This window comes from Astyanax mexicanus, chromosome 19, assembly GCF_023375975.1.
Source record: "Astyanax mexicanus isolate ESR-SI-001 chromosome 19, AstMex3_surface, whole genome shotgun sequence".
Lineage (NCBI taxonomy): Eukaryota > Metazoa > Chordata > Actinopteri > Characiformes > Acestrorhamphidae > Astyanax > Astyanax mexicanus.
In genome coordinates this window covers 17,113,126-17,131,751 of record NC_064426.1, presented here as the reverse complement: position 1 = coordinate 17,131,751, position 18,626 = coordinate 17,113,126, and the positions used below count along the sequence as shown (strand labels likewise).

The 18,626-nt window shown below is 38.5% G+C and overlaps 2 protein-coding genes across 3 annotated transcripts in view; both read left to right on the top strand.

The window, feature by feature from the left end:
- The first annotated feature begins 1,611 nt into the window (after positions 1 to 1,611).
- LOC103028597 (Ig-like V-type domain-containing protein FAM187A) lies at positions 1,612 to 3,082 on the top strand. Its single transcript, XM_007234438.3, has one exon. The coding sequence runs from the start codon at positions 1,711 to 1,713 to the stop codon at positions 2,983 to 2,985; it is 1,275 nt and encodes a 424-aa protein (XP_007234500.2). The 5' UTR covers positions 1,612 to 1,710; the 3' UTR covers positions 2,986 to 3,082.
- A 3,220-nt stretch (positions 3,083 to 6,302) lies between these two features.
- Positions 6,303 to 18,626, top strand: part of abi3a (ABI family, member 3a) — a 36,722-nt gene continuing 24,398 nt past the window's right edge. Inside the window, exons 1-3 of one of the 2 annotated variants that reach the window (XM_022672022.2) lie at positions 6,303 to 6,620; positions 12,774 to 12,944; positions 17,920 to 18,099. In XM_022672022.2, the coding sequence (XP_022527743.2) occupies positions 6,489 to 6,620; positions 12,774 to 12,944; positions 17,920 to 18,099 (483 nt within the window). In that variant the 5' untranslated portion in view covers positions 6,303 to 6,488. The remainder of the gene's footprint in view (positions 6,621 to 12,773; positions 12,945 to 17,919; positions 18,100 to 18,626) is intronic. The other variant, XM_022672029.2, reaches the window with a different exon arrangement.

The window sequence follows — 18,626 nt, the reverse complement described above, 5'->3', positions numbered from 1 at the left end:
TATAAAGATGTATTTTGAAATAAAACAACAAAACCAAAGAAAACTTGCCTACATTTTTACCTATAATTTTTTTAAACCTATATTTTCTACAGCAAACGCTAAAAGTGTTAGCTAGCATTACTGCTACTGTGAGCTGATACTGGATATACAGGCAGATCATGTTTAAAATGTTTATAACTGAAGTTTAAAAGCTTAAAAATATATGTAAACATTTGTTTTTTTGTGTTGAGGAAATAAGTAAAGTTTTTTAGTATAAAAATTAGTAAACATTTATAATAATATGATTTTGTTCAGTTGCTTAATACGAACGTATTTGTTTTGGGTGGTTGTTTAGGTGTACAAAGCTTTAAAACTAAATTCTGAATTAAAGAATTTAGAAGATTTAGAAGTTGAAGAATTGCACTAAATGTCTTTCTGTTTAGAAACATCAGCGTCACATGAGGAAACAACATTCACAATGTCCAGTGGTTTGCAGGGTTGCCAGCTGTTTGAAGAAAATTCAACTGGATGTGTTTAAAACTGGCTAAGGGAAAACAGCTTTGGCGGAGGAGCAAAATTGCAAAGTCGGCACTTAACAGTTTTCTTACTGTGCCCAAAGTTGTAATTAAACAAAGTAACTTGTTCAACTTAATTTGTCCATGTTTTATATACCTAACCTGACAGAGAGTACATAGCTAGTTCTGCTGTTGGAAGTTTTGTATGAGTAGTTACTTAGAGTTACTCATTTATTTTAGTGCTTACAAATTATTATTATTTTTTTTACGTTTCTGATACGTTTCTGTTTCTGTTTACTATAAAAAGAAAAACGTACATTTAAAAACTACATTTAAATGTACTTTTTTTGGTAATTCCTGACCTTTACATATTTAAGATATCAGCAGTTTACTGTTCATGAGGTTTTTGACAGATTTTATCAGTCAATGGTCATTTAAATGGTAATCAGATTTTTCATTTAGAGTATTTTGGTCTCTTCTTGTTTAAACCGATAAAAGGCGAGAGATATTCCTATTTAAACACTCCTGAGATAACTCATCTATATGCTAAATGCAATATTTAGGAGATGTTTGGACACAGGACCAGAGTCTGAAGATTTCTGTTAGAGGTCTAATTTACTGTAAATACTATTTAAAGTGATGTTTTTGGTGAAAATAAAAGCTGTAGATAAACAGATAAGCCATGTGTTTTTCTGTAAATTGTTTGCTCTACTTAAACTTATATTATGTATAAGTAGTTACTTTCAGTTACTTATTTATTTTAGAGCTTAAACATTTATGATTTTAAAGGATTACATTTTACCATAAAAAAGGCTTTAAACACAAATTATTCACACATACAAAATAATTTAAATGTACTTGTTTTTGGTCATTCCTGATCTTTACATAGTTAAGATATCAGCACTTTATTTTAGGACCATGTTTGAATGAGTTTTTTAATAGTGATAATCTGCTGAACACTGACTACTTCAGTTTTAAGCAGTTTTCCATGTAGTTTGGTGGATTTATGGATTTTAAAACACGTTTTGGCTGGAAAACACTCTGAAACACTCTGGCAACCCTGATGGCTCATAACTGTCAGCTATCTGTTGCTTAGCAACGATATTTCAAATGCAGTCTGGTTAATATTGAGTGGAAGTAGTGAGCTACAGTGTTTACTATAATTTACTTTAAATAGTAGTTAATAGTGCCTTTAAATTCCACTTTGATTAGAAATATGAGTGTTCATGGAGTGTTTCTTCTGTCCATCTGGATGCTGTGTCCTTCATTACTGATGTCCTATCAAGCTCCTGAAGATAAAGAGGACATCTTCACTACCAGAGCATGTCCTGCTCTTCTGGTCTTTGAAAGTGTGGCCTATCTGGAGGACATGACCATAGAGCTGCCCTGCCACTGTAAGCCAGAGAAGGTGCTCTCGGTGGTGTGGTACTATCAGAAATATCTCGGCATGATGGACACCAAGGTGCTCACCGACTTCTCAGGCACTGCCATAGTGGACTCGTCCAAAGTTGGGAGAGATCTGGAGCTACGAAATCGCTTCTCCATCAGACTATTCAGCCTTATCGTCTTCAGGGTGCAGGAGGGAGACTCTGGGCATTACGTCTGCGGCACAGCTTCAGGAGAGTTCTTCTACGGCTACGATGTGGACATCCAGGTGGTCCGTGAAGTGCTTTTTCCTTGGAACCTGGTTCCATTAAAGCAAAAACAAGCCTCAGAAGCTAAGGAGAATGTCAACACACCTTTCCAGGTGTTCACAAGCTACTGGCCTTGGTCCCTCTGCGACCGCTGTGGTGTGAAAGGAGAACAGACCCGAGTTGGACTGTGTTATGTCATGAGCCAACACCTACAGGTGAGATATCTTCGCCAGTCGAGCAACGTGACCTCTTGCGGTTCCTCAGCAGTTCCTCTAAGGTTTGGCCTTGCTAACAGTCATCACAGAGCAGAGCTGGTTGTAAGAAGCTGCCACACTCCTTGTCCTAAAAAAGCTACAACCGTGAGCCCAGAGCGCAAGGGCCTGCTAGACTTTCTCGGTTATGGTGACCCAGAATCTCCTGGGCTTTCTGTTCACTACCATAACCATCCTGTAGGCTCAGATCTGGTGCTTTCCTGCCCTGGGATGAAACCCCAGCACGCAGTGGCCTGGGATAAAGGCTCCACCCCACTTTACCGCTCTGAGTTTATGGAAGGTCTGAAGAAGAGCTCACGTATGTTTATCGACGTTGGTCACCACCTGCACATCAGGCTTGTCCATCTAAAGGATAAAGGCTCCTACTTCTGCTGGATTCAAGGCAAAAAGGCTGCTGAGATCAAGCTCGGGGTGTATTCACGCGTGGGCCGAATGCGCAGAATCTCGGACCCAGAGGCTCTCTTCATCCTCAAGAACATCCTGAAGGTCTACGCTCTCCTCACTGCTGTGTTTCTGCTCATAATATCAGTCAGATTCATTTGGCAGGTGCGCAATGAACGAAGAGCCTCCTTCCACTATTACTAGGAATATGACTGATCGTCTAATAAATACATCACATTTTTTTTATTGGTTGACATGTGCTAAAATGTATCTATTCATTACATTAAACATGATGCTTTTATCAAGTATTTAAGAAGGTGATTGATGTACATTATATCACAGTTAGTTCAGACCCTGCAATGTGATTGGTTGAGAAGTATTCTATTAGTGCCATTATCAGCCGGTAATGCACTGTAACCGAAGCTCTCCATGTATGACTCTGCTACGTACAGGTGCTTACAAGCCAAACCACGCAGCTACAAACAGAGCAGTAATGGAACTATTTTAACTCATGGAGTGTTAATAACCAAACAAATCGTACTTTCTCTCCTCCTCAACTCAAAATCTTTCAATAAATAGAGATAATAGAACTGTGGTATAATCACAATAACACACTTGAGGTTCGTGCTATAACGTGTAATATTGGCACTCATGCCTACGACCGCAGCACAGCACTGCCAATATTTCTCCCATATAACATTGCTGCAAGTTAAGTAAAAACTGCATATAAAACTCACAATACTCATGCAGGTTCACTTGTGCTTTGCTATAGCAAATAAAATGGCAGTAGTTCTGTTGTAGTCCTGGTGACTCTTGGTTCAGTTCACCACAACTGTAAAGAAATACGGGTCGGTGAGTTCCTCTGTAATGAACCACAATTTCACAATGGAATTGAAACATCCAGGGTGGCTTTCGTGTGAAATGCTCTGTTCCAGAGAAAAGTATCTAGTTAGCCTCCTGAAAACACTTATTTTACATGAGTTGCCAATATTTTAACATCAATAACATTCCATATAAAACTTCATAAAAAGAAAATATGTGTAGGTTCACTGTTGGTATTGAATAGTAAAATAAAATGTATTTAGCCCCTAATTCCTTTAAACAAAACTGAAATTCATCAGTAAATTTTCTCTTCATTAAGTTTTTTTTAACTTTGTATTTGTTTAACATTTTTAAGTATGATTCTTTATGTGTTCCTTCATAGTCTTGGATGACTTCAGTATTCATTTGCAATGTAGAAAAAACACTGGATGAAATTGATATTATATTTACACCAATGATAATATATGACCATGATATGCAAGTCAGATCTGTAGATCTGATATTGTAGGTGCTAGGAATGTCAGATGATATCTAAAATGGGAGAATGAGAGTTTTTCTAGCACAAATTGCATTATAAAGATTTATATTTTGAGTGTTTTTTGGTTAAAAACCAAGTTGGGACCTCTTACCTAACTCTGGTGTCATTTTCACAGGTGTTAAAAAATGAAGTACAAATACTTTGTTGCGTAAGTAGAAATGTTGCATATGGTTATGTTGGTTGAAAAGGCAACAAATAAAAAAAAAAACACTGTTTTAGTTAGTTTACAGCAAGAATGAAATAATATTTTGCACATATACATATTTTTTATGACCCACCATTATGTTTCATTATACTGGACTTAGATATGCCATGTAACATTATAATAAATATAAATCAATTATAAATAATCAGTATGGTACGGTATGGTATACTAACCAAAAATTGATTTGTTTCCTGAGGGGAACACTATGCCATGGAGGTTTAATATATTTACATTATGCTTAAATACATTCATTTTTAATGAAACATGCAGCCCAGTGCATCCCACATTTTTCAACATTAACATTTTAATATAACATTGTAGTTATCATGGCTTTTAGAAAAATGTGTTTTGTGGAGGGGGTGGGTTGGTAGTGCACGGACAATGTAGCGTAACCTAAACTTTTATCCTTATTGCCATTTTTCCCCCTACATTATTTCTCCTCTCTTTCTCTCTCTCTCCTTCTCTCCTCTTTTCCCTATCTCTCTTCTCTCTCACTCCTTTCTTTCTCTCTCTTGACAGCTCTGAAAAAAAGAGACCACTTAAAAAAGATGAGTTTCTTTGATTTTACCAAATTGAAAACCTCTGGAATATAATCAAGAGGAAGATGGATGATCACAAGCCATCAAACCAAGCTGAACTGTTTGAATTTTTGCACCAGGAGTGGCATAAAGTTATCCAAAAGCAGTGTGTAAGACTGGTGGAGGAGAACATGCCAAGACATGAAAACTGTGATTAAAAACCAGGGTTATTCCACCAAATATTGATTTCTGGTCTTTTAAAACTTTATAATAATAAAAAAAAAAGCTCTGCATATTTTGCATATTTTTTCTTATTTAAGCCATTTCTCATTTTCTGCATATAAATGCTTTAAATTACAATATTTTTATTTGGAATGTGGGAGAAATGTTGTCCGTAGTTTATAGAATAAAACAGCAATGTTCATTTTACTCAAACATTTACCTATAAATGGCAAAATCAGAGAAACAGATTCAGAAACTGAAATGGTCTCTTAATTTTTCCTGGGCTGTCCTTCTCTATCCCTCTTTCTCCTTTTCTCCCTCTCTCTTTCTCTTTCTCTATCTCTTTCTGTCATCTCTCTCCTTCTTTCTCCTCCTCTCTCTCTTCTCTCCTCTTTTTCTTTCTCTATCGATTTCTCTCTCCCATTCTCATTCTCTCTATCTCTCCTCCTCCTCTCTCTTTCTCTCTTCCTCTCCCATTCTCTCTATCTCTCCTCCTCTCTCTCTCTTTCTATTTCTCCTTCTCTTTCCCCTCTCTACTTCTTCCTCTGTTTCTTTCTCTCTATTTCTTTCTGTCACCTCTCTCCTTCTTTCTCCTCCTCTCTCCCTCTCTCTTCTCTCCTCTTTTTCTTTCTCTATCGATTTCTCTCTCCCATTCTCATTCTCTCTATCTCTCCTCCTCTCTCTCCTTCTCTCTTCCTCTCCCATTCTCTCTATCTCTCCTCCTCCTCTCTCTTCCTCTCCCATTCTCTCTATCTCTCCTCCTCTCTCTCATTCTCTCTTTCACTTTCTCCTTTTCTCCTTCTCTCTTTCTCTATCTACTTCTCCTTCTCTTTTTCCCCTCTCTCCTTCTTCCTGTTTCTTTCTCTCTATCTCCTTCTGTCATCTCTCTCCTTCTTTCTCCTCTCTCCCTCTCTCTCTGTCCTCTCTCCTCTTTTTCTTTCTCTATCGATTTCTCTCTCCCTCTCACATTCTCTTTCTCTCTCTTCTCCTCTCTTTCTCTCTCCCTCTCCCATTCTCTCTATCTCTCCTCCTCTCTCTATCTCTCACCCCTCTCCCCTTCTCTCTCTCTTCTTTTTCTCCCTGTGTCTCTTTCTCTAGTTCTATCTCTCCTTCTCTGTCCTCTCCCTCCTTCTTCCCCAGCCTCCTTCCCTCTCTCTCTTTCATTCTCTCTCCCTCTCTTTTTCTCTGTCCCTCTCTTTTTCTCTCTCTCTCTTCCTCGGTTTTATTTCCTCTTCTCAAGCTTCAGCTCTCAGGCTTCAAGAGTTGTTTCTCTTTTTCTCTCTCAGCTGGAGGAAGCGCTCACTGCTGCCCCCGCTGGGGCCCTGAGAAACACCCCCCTCTCACACACTCTCACAGACAGGCAGGGCTTTCCGGAGTTCAGCGCTCTCCGCCGCGCGCCGCGATGAAGGACCAGAACAGCAGCGAGGAGATCGATAAAATACTCCAGGATGCTCCAACAGCACGGAAAGCCCTGCTGGACAACTACAGCAACCTGTTCAGCGTGGCGGAGTACTGCGAGAAGAACTACCTGCAGGTGAGGAGCTGCTGATTATAGATTAAAACCTGTTACTCTCACAGTTCAGAACCTCAGCGCAGGTTCCTCACTCTACACTACACCCTCAGGCCTGCACTTTACACTCTTAACCTGCTCCCAGCTCACCTCCTCAGACCACTGATTAATCAGACCACTGATTAATCTGTCAGATGCAGGGCTGTAGACACAAGCCCAAATCCACACTCAGCCAAAAGTTGGGTTAATTTAATGAAACCCTAACAAAAGTACAAATTAAAGCAGCAGCTCAGAAACAACTTAACTGAAAAGGTGATGAGTAATTTCTAAAACTTCTGTGGAGCTTCTGAGTCAAACCACTACAGTATCTCTCAGCACAGGAACTCAAGAGTGTTATAATCTGTTCTTCTCTTCTGATGCAGTTAATGAAGCTCAGGAGTTCCTTTTTACACCAGTTAATGCACTGGAGAGTAGATGAAAGTCTCAGCTTTTTAGATGTTTAGATTAACCCCAGTTTGCTGGAGTGTAGGGGGGGGGAGGGGGATGGGGGGAGTATTGTCCTAAAGAGTGGCAAAAATGAGGCAAAGTGCTCTTATCAGGTGCCCTTTCCTGACACAGCAGTGCTGCTGGAGTTTTTAAACACTGTGTATGCTCACTGTTAGGTCTGTCTTGATAATTACATTATCGAATTATCGTTGAATAAATGGACATGACCTTAGTTGTAACAGTTAATAATCGTGATATTTTCTATTGTGTTTATTTGTATGTTTGTTCACATACATATTTGGAAAAAATAAGAGACCACTTCAATTCTGAATCAGTTTCTCTGATTTTGCTATTTATAGGTATATTTTTGAGTAAAATTAATATTGCTGTTTTATTCTATAAACTACAGACAACATTTCTCCCAAATACCAAATAAAAATATTGTCATTTAGAGCATTGATATGCAAAAAATGGGAAATGGCTAAAATAACAAAATAAATATGCAGAGCTTTCAGAGCTTAAATATGCAAACAAAACAATTATTCATACGTTTTAAGAGTTCAGAAATCAATATTTGGTGGAATAACCCTGGTTTTTAATCTCAGTTGCATGCATCTTGGCATGATCTCCTCCACCAGTCTTACACACTGCTTTTGGATAACTTTATGCCTTTACTCATGGTGCAAAAATTCAAGCAGTTCAGCTTGGTTTGATGGCTTGGGACCATCCATCTTCCTCTTGCTTATATTCTAGAGGTTTCATATGGTAAAATTAAAGAAACTCATCATACTTAAGGGGTCTATTTTTTTCCAGAGCTGTATATAACAGTGAATAGTATTTAGTCATTTAATTAGTAATTTCATGACTGGCTGAAATACTGTTTACTGTTATATATGTGTACGCAGTGTTTTAAAAAAACTCCAGCAGCACTGCTGTATCAAAAAAGGGCACCCAATAGAGCACTTTGTCTCATTTTTGCTTGTCCCTTCCCCCTATACACTCCACATACTGGAGTGGATTTAAACTTAATTTATTGTCCAGTAAATGAACTGGTGTAAAAAGGAACTTCTGAGCTTTATTAACTGTGACTCCATACACACAGTGTGGACTGCAGTAGGAGAAGAAAAAGTAAATATTTCCCAATCTATGATTCATTAAAATGATTAATTAAAATTATTTTAAAAGGGTATTATTGCATTGTACTTCTATCATGTTATCATTACGTCAGTGGCATTTAATGGGTTTAAAATGAAAATATATTTTTTATCGGAGTAATTCCTACGACAATATATGATCCACAAAAAAATGATCATGACAGGCCTACTCACTGTTTACTTTATTTGACACTGCTACATAGCTGCACTACCTTGTGGGCTATATGTAAAGTCTAAAAGTTATTTTGCTCATCCTCTAGTCCTTAATCAGTGGTTACAAAACTGGGTTTAAAAACTCCAGCAGCACTGCTGTGAAAGATCTATTCATACCAGAACAATACACACTAATACACCACCATGCCAGTGTCAATGCAGTGCTGAGAATGAATGATCCTGTGGACTTCTAACCATTGAAAAACAGGATGAAAGGAGGCTAATAAGGTCTGTGGAAAAACATATTTGACTACAGTTTCAAACTATTTATTGAATGGAGCTGATTTAAGGGTGTATTTTGTGTACAAAAATTGACCAAACCTGCACTAATAAGATAGAATAAAGTCTATATCTATATTATTTATATCCTGCAGATGTGATCAGCCAACCAAGTCCTGTGTAGAGTACTTGTTGTGAAATTCTAGAGCAGGGGTCGGCAATTAGGTTTGGCCACGGGCCAGATATTTTCAAAGCTATCACATTTCACATTGTTTTTGAAAATGAAGTGTAATTGGATGAAGTGCTAGTAGACTAGTAGCTCTCCAGCCCAGAGGGTTGTTGAACCCAGTTGCAGAACAGTTGATTTTAAAGCAGGTAAACCCAAGAAGAAAGGAAAAATAAATAAATTACCACACCGCTCCTCATGCAGGATAAAACCTGTGTTGTTCACTAGCCGATAATGTTGAGCTCCAATACACTACCGCTGCCCCGGCTAGTGAATTGAGACACAGCTGAAAAAAAAATGCCCTCATAAGGAGCGGCGAAAAAACGAGAACGGGCAGAAACTAAAATCATGCCGAGCGCGTCAGCGAGGCAGGGAACGAATGTAAACAAAAGCTCTCCAGAGAAGCGTTTTATTTATTATGTTTTTCATTATCGTTCATTTTAGTTGAAACAACCTCACTGGCCAGATGTTTCTGGTTGCAGGCCACATCTGGCCCGCGGCAGACACTTATTTATTGTGAAGACACTCACTGAAGTGCATAATAGTATAGCATAATAATGCTTAGTATACTATAATCTACTTTTTTTTTTTACTAGGGGAGGCACTGAGAAGTTGTAAACTGCACAGAAAATGTATTAAAAACAGTGACACAGCGAGGTTGTTCTCCAGCACTACTATCTTGAAATTAAGTCACAATAAGTTGACTGACGAGCAAGTTTATAAGTTTAGTGGATTATATGTTTATGCCATTTGCTGTGTAGTTCTCTTCATTCTCATGTAAATATTTTTTTTTAGCAACAGCCTCAAGCTGTGCACTTTCAAAGTTCTTAGTGCCTCGTTTTAAATGTAAGGGCCCTCAGAATTCTACCAATTAAGTGTGGAGCTATTTTTAGCATATTAATGATGTAAAAATAGTAATTTCTTTGCATAGGTAGTGCTATGCCCCTATCACTAGCATGGTAAGTCTGTTGGGAGCATTAGCTAAATGTGCTGTTTTTTGGCATGCTGGGGGTGAACAGAGGTGGCTATTCGTTAAAAGTTAGTATTCATAATTTTGTTTCTCTACATTCCAAGCACTAAACAAAAACAAATCTAAAGTAATGAAAATAATTTAGAGTTTTCAATCATTCCTATTTTTGCCCGTGTACCAAACCCTTGTTTACCACCATGAGATGATTTAAATACCACCAGTTGTATATCGTCTTGTTTATCGTTGCTGGTCAATTAAAAAACAAGTATCTCCAAAACGGCAATTTAACAGAAGAGAGATAAAACCTACGTAACTTTCAATGGAAATTAATGTAAAAAAGAGTTTATTTCAAGTCATTTTGGAGAATTTGTATTGGTCCGTCCATCAAGAAATTCTGACACAGTGGAAGGGACAGTTGGTCTGTTCAAATTATGTAGTGAACTAAAAATCCATTAAAATAGAGACACTTGTTTTTCATTGGACAACGACGATATGTTAATCTGCATGTATGCAAAGCTTGAGACCCACTGCTCTAGAAAACCAACAGTTCAGTAAACAGGAATAATTAATAATCTGTGGACTTCCCCTTTTAATGTTGGCCTCTTTGGCAGCAGCCAAACAATTAAAAGTTCTTAAATAATAGTGAAATGATTAGTTTAATCAGGATCATTTCAGCATGAACATTGCCAACAACAATTACCTGTGCTGAGTTCCATCTCTCAAGACTCGGGTTTGAGTGTTTGAGATCATGGAAACTGTGAGCCTTTACGTAATCTGTCAAAACGTGCCATTCAGTGAAACTGAGTGTGAGGCACTACAGGGAAATGACGAGCATGACTTGAGAGGAAGTGGAGAGTTTCACTCTGTTATGGCTTCTTATGAGGAACCACACTGTCTGATACTGTAGAGCAGTAGTCTAAATACAGATTTAAAAAAAAAAAATCATGGTGTTTGGATGTGTCAGTCTGAGTTTTTGCTTCTCTCAGACCAGAGCTGAACAAACAATCATCTTTCAATATGTAATCAGTAATACTACTACATACACTATATGTCTAAATGTTTGTGGAAACCCTTCTAAGGAATGCATTTAGCTAAAAATGACCAATATATGTACACCTTGTCTATTTTAGGGGTCATCAACCCTATACCTGTAGAGCTACTGTCCTGCAGGTCACACCTCCATCCCTAACCTAAGACTGTGTTCAAACTGCAGGCCACATGACACTGTTGGCTGGATATTTGTGGTCGATGGACTATTCTCAGTCCAGCAGTGACACTCAGGTGTTTAAAAACTCCAGCAGCACTGCTGGGTCTGATACACTTGTACCAAAACAACACACACCAACACACCACCACCGTGTCGGTATTTCTGCAGTGCTGAGAATGAATGATCCACCACTCAAACAATACAATACCTGCTCTATTGTGGTCCTGTGGGATCCTGACCACTGAAAAACAGAGAAAAACATGATAATAAAGTATGCAGAAAAAACAAAAATAGCCATTTTAATTAGTATCCAAACCCACTAGTTAATCTACATACACATTTCAAATGAGGAAAGGGAAGTAGTTACCACCCACCTCTGAACCTTCAAATGCAAATTTGTATTTAAGCATTTGTCTATCATGTGTTGACGAGACATTGAGAACTAGTCTAAGCCTAATTTTGGACTACACTGTAGCGCCAGTGGTGATTCACACTCTAAGCTAATTCCAGGCCTAAAGCTGTCCATACACTACATGACTTTAAAAAGACTCTAAAAAGACATTTAACATACTGAAGTCTGACATTGTCTGGATTGTGCAGGGTCACTATTTGCAAGACTGCAACTAGATTCTTTCTGAGATTATTTCCCATCATGCTTCTGGTGGAGTTTACATACAATACATATTATATATAAAGTTACAAATAATGTGTATATCAATACTTTGATTTATCAGAGACTCACAGCTTTTGTCCCCATCAACAGTTTATTTTTCTGCCAGACTGTTTTAATAGATTACATTTTGTGTTCTTTCCCCCTCTTTTTTTCCACCAATCTTGTATAGAAAAGAATCACAGTGTCAATGCTGTACATTTGCCTTTGTTTTAGAAAGAATTAATGCAATAAAGAACATCATTCTTGCAAAATGTGTATTTATTAAACTTGTTTGTATCAAAAATAACACTGCACAAAAAGACAAAGTAGTGTAAATTAAAATATAAATATAATATAATGACTTTAAAAAGCTACCTGTTTATAAAAAATACTGTACATATTAAAGTAAGAACCATATAAGGCATATTAACTACTAGGAGTGTGACGAGATCTCGTGAGATTAAAACGTGTGGGGAAAAAACAGTTTGTGAGCTTAGGAGAAAAAAACACAAACCATAGGCTTAATATGACTGGTTGTTATATGATTTTGTCAAAAAAAAACTCTAGTTTTTAAGCCATTTTTAATTTTTGATGTTTTCTTTAAAATTTAATTTTTAAATCTCGTCTCGTCTCGTTCTCTTGAACCCATTATCATGTCTCGTCTCGTCTCGTGATATTAGTGTCTCGTCACACCCCTATTAACTTTTAACTATTATTAAAATGTGTTCTTTTTTAAATTGTTTAAAACAGTCACGAAATATACTCTTGTTTTGCAGCTTCCTGTAGCTCTCCTATTGGTTGTTGACACTGTTATCGTCACTATTTGCGTGAGCCAAGTCTCAAGACTTGCAATAATATTAAACATGGTTGATTTAATCTGAACGCAGGATGAGAAAAACCTTCAAACGCAGCTCGACTCTAGCAAGACTCTTGTGATTTTATCCTGACTCTAGAAATTTGTCTGCGACTGTGAAATTGATTGAAAATCATTAGGTGTAAGGTCGGCGTAAGGTTAATTAGCTAAGTCTTACTTTTCCTTTTTCGTTACAGGCAGGAGGAGATACCACTAAAGCTCTTGAAGAAACCAAGGCCTTCACCACTCAGTCTCTGGCCAGTGTTGCCTATCAGATTAGCACACTAGCTAGCAATGTGCTCAAACTGCTGGATGCCCAGACCTCACAGCTCTGCCAGATCGAGTCCTCCGTCAACCTGATTGGACTGGTAAGTGCCTGAAATTAGCTGTGATCCTGTTCTGTTCAGGCCTAACTCTCTGTGTATATTGTATAAGTGTGCATTCTTAGCCTGTTAAAGCTATAGAGCTGAACTAATGCACATAACTTATTTTTATAGGTCCCCTAGTATTCATTCCACTCGAAAGAAATTCATATTTTATACTTAATATAATCAAATTACTTTTTTTGATATCTGCTGTTAGAGCTGACAATATGGTACAAATATTGTATTATGAAAAGTAAAGATATTTTCAGGATACACAATATTTAATGAACAAATTTGACACAATATATAGACTGGGCCGATTAAAAAAATATATTAAATTAAAAAAAAACAGTCTTTTATATAGTGTTATTTTTTTAATCAGTTTTAACTGCAAATCATCCAATTAATAAGGACTATTTATCATTACTATTTCATTGGAATTAATTTGTATTTGGGTTAATTCTTAATACACTTAAAAACAATTTATATCATGATACAATAAAATATTCACATCTATCTGCTGAGGAATGAGCTAAATCAACTGCAAACACTTTAAATAAGTTATTTTTACTCCTGGGCTGTAATTCACTATTACTCGGCTACTTTAAGTACAGATCACATTTTTAGTGCCTCTAATGGACAACTGTACATATGCCTTTGTTGACAAGCTGAGAGATACAAAAGCAGCATCTGACGTGAAAGAATCATGTGGACTTAAGGTGGTAGAGTAATATTACAGGATTTTACACAAATATATTAAAGATATATAGAGTGAAAATAATGCCATTCCCCCACCAACCACTTGTGAAATAGGTTGAAAAAATTAAATAAAGCTAAATTCAGCTCCTCTTTCTCTTTCCAGAGAAATTAAGGAATGGAAAATAATAAATAATTGTTGCAGCCCCTGCCCTCTTTCTAAAGACATGCTATGCTCTAAAGTGAACTAGTTATCCCACACCAGCTAGGTTTCTGAACTTCAGCGCTGCACTTCTATCAGAAGGCTTGTCCCAATTTTTAGGGTAGGGATTTCACCCCTTCCTCTTGTAACTCTGTTCCAAAGGGAATGGTTACACCCAGAAACAAGGGGTAGGGGTCCAAATTAGAAATGGGGTTGGCCCATAGACTTAGCAGAGACAAAGACTTAGCAACATTGCAGCAACCACCTGGAATATGATAGCAACAACCTAGCAACCTGGGGGAGATTGCCGGTTCGAATCCTGTTCATGTAGCTTGCCATCGGCTGGCTACCGAAGCCCTGAGAGAGCACAATTGGCCTTGCTCTCTCTGGGTGGGTAGATGACGCTCTCTCCCCACATCACTCCAGAGGGTGATTTTCGCAGCATGAGGCGTCTGTGGGCCGATGTATCAAAACCGAATCGCTGCGCTTTCCTCCGGGCGTGCTGTGATGCTACTCGACAATGCTTTATCAGCAGCAGTTAGAAAAGAGGTGGTGGTTGAGTTCGCATGTATCAGAGAAGGCATGTGCTAGTCTTCACTCTCCTGGTGTTGGGGCATTATTAGTGATAGGGGGAGTTCTAATGAGTGGGTTTGGGTTTGTCCATGTAAATTGGGGAGAAAATGGGGAAAAAAGTTTCACTTTTCTAATTTGTAGGTAAAATTGCTGCATAATGTTGCTGTAAGTGTGATCTGAACCTCGCTGTTGGACCCTCAGGAAGGTTCATTGTGTGCAGGGGCCCTCAGCAGGGTAATCCCAGCCTGTCCGAGTCTTTTCACCCTCCTCCCCCTCCATCCCTCATTTCCTCACTCTGGCACGGGCACTGCATGGCATTCCAGAAAGCTCCGTGCCCAGCCTGCCTAACCAGGTCACCTGAGGCAGACTGCCGGGGGGGCCTCTCACAGAGACGGAGAATGAAAGGGCCAGTGTTCAGACGCTGGGAGGCTAAGCGCTACATGCTAACCCTGATTGATGTTCTCCATTGTCTGCAGTTCACCCAGGAAAAGAGCTGAAATAACGGCGCCCCTATTTCCCCTTTGAGAGCTGAAGAGGAAGAGAGATTGGTGTTTTAGGAAGTGGCTAATCTGCTAGCAGGGCTCTGTCAGCAACACAGACAACTCTACAGACACTTCTGCTCATCTAATAGAGAGCATCGCTTTTTCCCCCCCCAGACAATTAAACACAGATTATTCAGTCTGTGTGAAAATAGTGAGAACAGTCTGATTTGTGCAGAGCCCCTAAGGTGACATCATGTTAAAAAGAAATGCGTGGCCACAACCTATGAACTTATTAAGGCGTGGGAATGAGATCCTAAGATGTGGCCACAACGTATTACAGCGTGGGAACGAGATGCGTGGGAATAAGATAATTAAGACATGGCCATGACCTTTTAAGGCATGGAACGAGATAATTAAATTGTAGCCAGAGAATAATAAAGCCTGTTTTTCTGGAAATGAATGCCTATGAAGAAATGTATATCAAAGCTCCAATCCAAGGATAATTTTTGTATGAAAATTCATTTTGGAATTAATTATAGTGAAGTTTTGGGTCTCTTGCAGTGAGACATGGCATAATTAAAGTAAAAGACACCTAATTATCATACTAAAAGCTGATAGGTTTAGACACGGACTTTATGCAGACCCGTTTACCTTCCTTAGGAAGTCATATTGCGCACAACCCTCCTTTAATATTGTATGATATTTAATATTAAACAATGCAGGGCCCATGACATCACCAGCCCTGACCCCACCTGTGCGCTGTCTTGCGTCCGGACCAATCAAGAGCTGGGTCAGCGCCGAGCACAAAAAAAAAAACCTGAGGAAAACAGCACAACAACAGTAGTTAACCCTTTAATCAGGTACATAAGAGCGCTGTTCTAGGTTTAAAAGTGTGAATTCAGCTGTAACTGGAAATATCTGCGCAAAACTGTGCTGGACTGAGGTGCACAGCTTTCAACACGTGCGTTTACAAGCGCATGCCCAACCATGTGGATGTAGGCCATACGGTTACCTCGTGTTTTTGTGTAACTTCTGCCCCTCCCTTGCGCTCCCCCTCCCCCTTACGCATTTTGTGCAGGCAGCAGCAGCCGCCTGTCACTCACACAGACACAGAGACAACGCTGTGTATCTACTTCTTGTGTCAAGAATCTAAATATTGCAACATGACGTGTTTGATTTAATTGCCTTAAGTGACATCGCACGTCCTGCTATGTGACTATTGCGCATGCACACATTGCGATGACAATGCTTAAACGATATATCGTGCAGCCCTATTTCCATGCCTTAATAAATTGTGGCCACACCTTAATTATCTCATTCACGTGCCTTAATTATTTTGTTTCCATGTCATAATTATCTCGTTCCCACGCATAAGGATCTCCTTTCCACACCTTAATTATCTCATTCCCACGTCTTAATAATTGTAGCCAGCCTTAGGATCTCATTCCCACACCTTTATAAGACATGGCCACGCATTATTTTGTTTAAACATGATGTCACCTTAGGGGCTCTGTAGATTTGAGAGAACAAAAACAAAAGAAATCTAGAATATAGAAATTTCAAGATAGAGCTGTCAGCTTCAGTTTTACACTCAGTTTATAATACATTAATACATAATAGTTTAGAAATAGGGCTGTTGATCGATTAAAAAATAACAAATCAAACACACAGTTGTGATTAATATCTTATTCTCCCTGTAGTAATTAATTTTGTTTACTAATCCTTCACATTTAGGGAGTTACTGAGACAAACCAGTTTATATTAGTTGTGTCATTAAAAATAATTCAATTACTCAGATTAAAAACCTCTAGTGTTAAACACGACTTTAACAGATAAACAGGTGAATTAGTGCAGGTCAGAGAGTAAACATGGCAAACCAGCAGGAAGGGAAGGAGGTGTAAGACAGTGGCAGTTAGTTAACAGTAGCAACATATACAGTTACGTTTACACTGATAAATAAAACTGTTAATATTCATCGCTACAGCTCGGATGTGTGAGCCTACAAAGATAAGATTGGCGACAGTCTTTCCAGTTCATTGTTTGTTAGCAATTTTAACCTAGCATATCCTGTTTTAAACTATAGAAACACGTCAGATAAACTTTGCCTTGGTTAATCGGCTGCATCTGGAGTCCAGTGATCAATCCTGTTCGTCAGATTCTCACTAAACACTTTCTTTAAGCTTTAATGTTAATTAAATCTGATGTCCTTACATTTTGGGATTTAGAGCCCTCTCTGGTGAGAATGGGTAATTGCACCGAGCATGCAGAAGAATCTGGGCGGGTGTGATGCGGTCTCCTTTCAAAGCGTCTGAATCCGGTTCCGGGTTATGGTCAGTCAGTAAAACTGAGCCGGATCCTCTTTTAGAGGCTGTACATGTAAAGTAAGTACTTAAAAGCATGATGTGGCCAGAAGAACTCACATGAAAAGCGACCTTAGACCACATTTTTTATTTGGGCAGCTGTGGTTTTATGTTTTTTGGATACAATCCGGTCTAGCACCCGAACATCCCTTTCAGACAGCTTCCTCTTACGTCCACAGTTAATCCTGTTGGATGTGGTTGGTCCTTCTTGGTGGTATGCTGACATTACCTTGGATACCGTGGCTCTTGATGAATCACAAAGCCTTGCTGTCTTGCTCACAGATACGCCAGCAAGACGTGCACCACCAATTTGTCCTCTTTTGAACTCTGGTATGGCACTCAGAATGTTGTGTGCATTGCAATATTTGGAGCAAAACTGTGCTCTTACTCTGCTAATTGAACCTTCACACTCTGCTCTTACTGGTGTAATGTGCAATTAATGAAGATTGTCCACCAGGCTGCTCCAATTTAGCCATGAAACCTCCCACACTAAAATGACAGGTGTTTCAGTTTCATTCATATATATGGATTTGTCCTAATATACACATACAGTGTATCAGCACCATCCTAATAACGCCTATGTTTTCTGAAGTCATGTAGAACCTGATAGAATCATGTGTGTTATCCAGTGTGAAATGACCCGTTTTTGGTGTGTTTGTGTGCAGACGGTGGACATGCACAGGGAGAAGGTGGCTCGTCGAGAGATCGGTGTTTTTACTGTGGGGAAAAGATACAGCAGGAGTAACAAAGTCATCCCACCATCAGGGGGAAAAGGACCCCAGCCCAAATATTCCCGCACACCCATCACATACGCTGCTCTGGACTCACTCGGCCACGGCATGAAGGTAAACACTCTGTACCCGACTCCTCATCAGCTCTTTTCCTCTTCAGACTCTGCCCGTATCATCTACTATAAAAATACATTTAATATCTACTATCATAATCCAGTACAAACTATATCAACAATTTAGTCAACGCCCATAATGAACTATTCAGTATCCAATGGTAATTCTTCAGTATCCGGTATGAGCTATTGCACTATGAACTGTCCAATAATCTTTATTGATCCTCTATGAATTATTCCATATCTAGTGAACATATTTTTAAAATCCTCTATGAATTATTTTGTGCCTACAATAATTGTTTTAGTATGCACTATAAATAATTCAACATCTACTGTAAAATATTCAGTATCCACCATAGATTATTCAATATCTACTAAGGGTGGGCGATGTGGACCTAAAATAATATCACAATATTTTATGGTATTTGTGCTATAATGATACTGAATTAAAAGAATCATTAGAATACACTACTGCAACAAATTTAAAATCCCATTTTATTATTGCATACGATATGATATGGCACACCC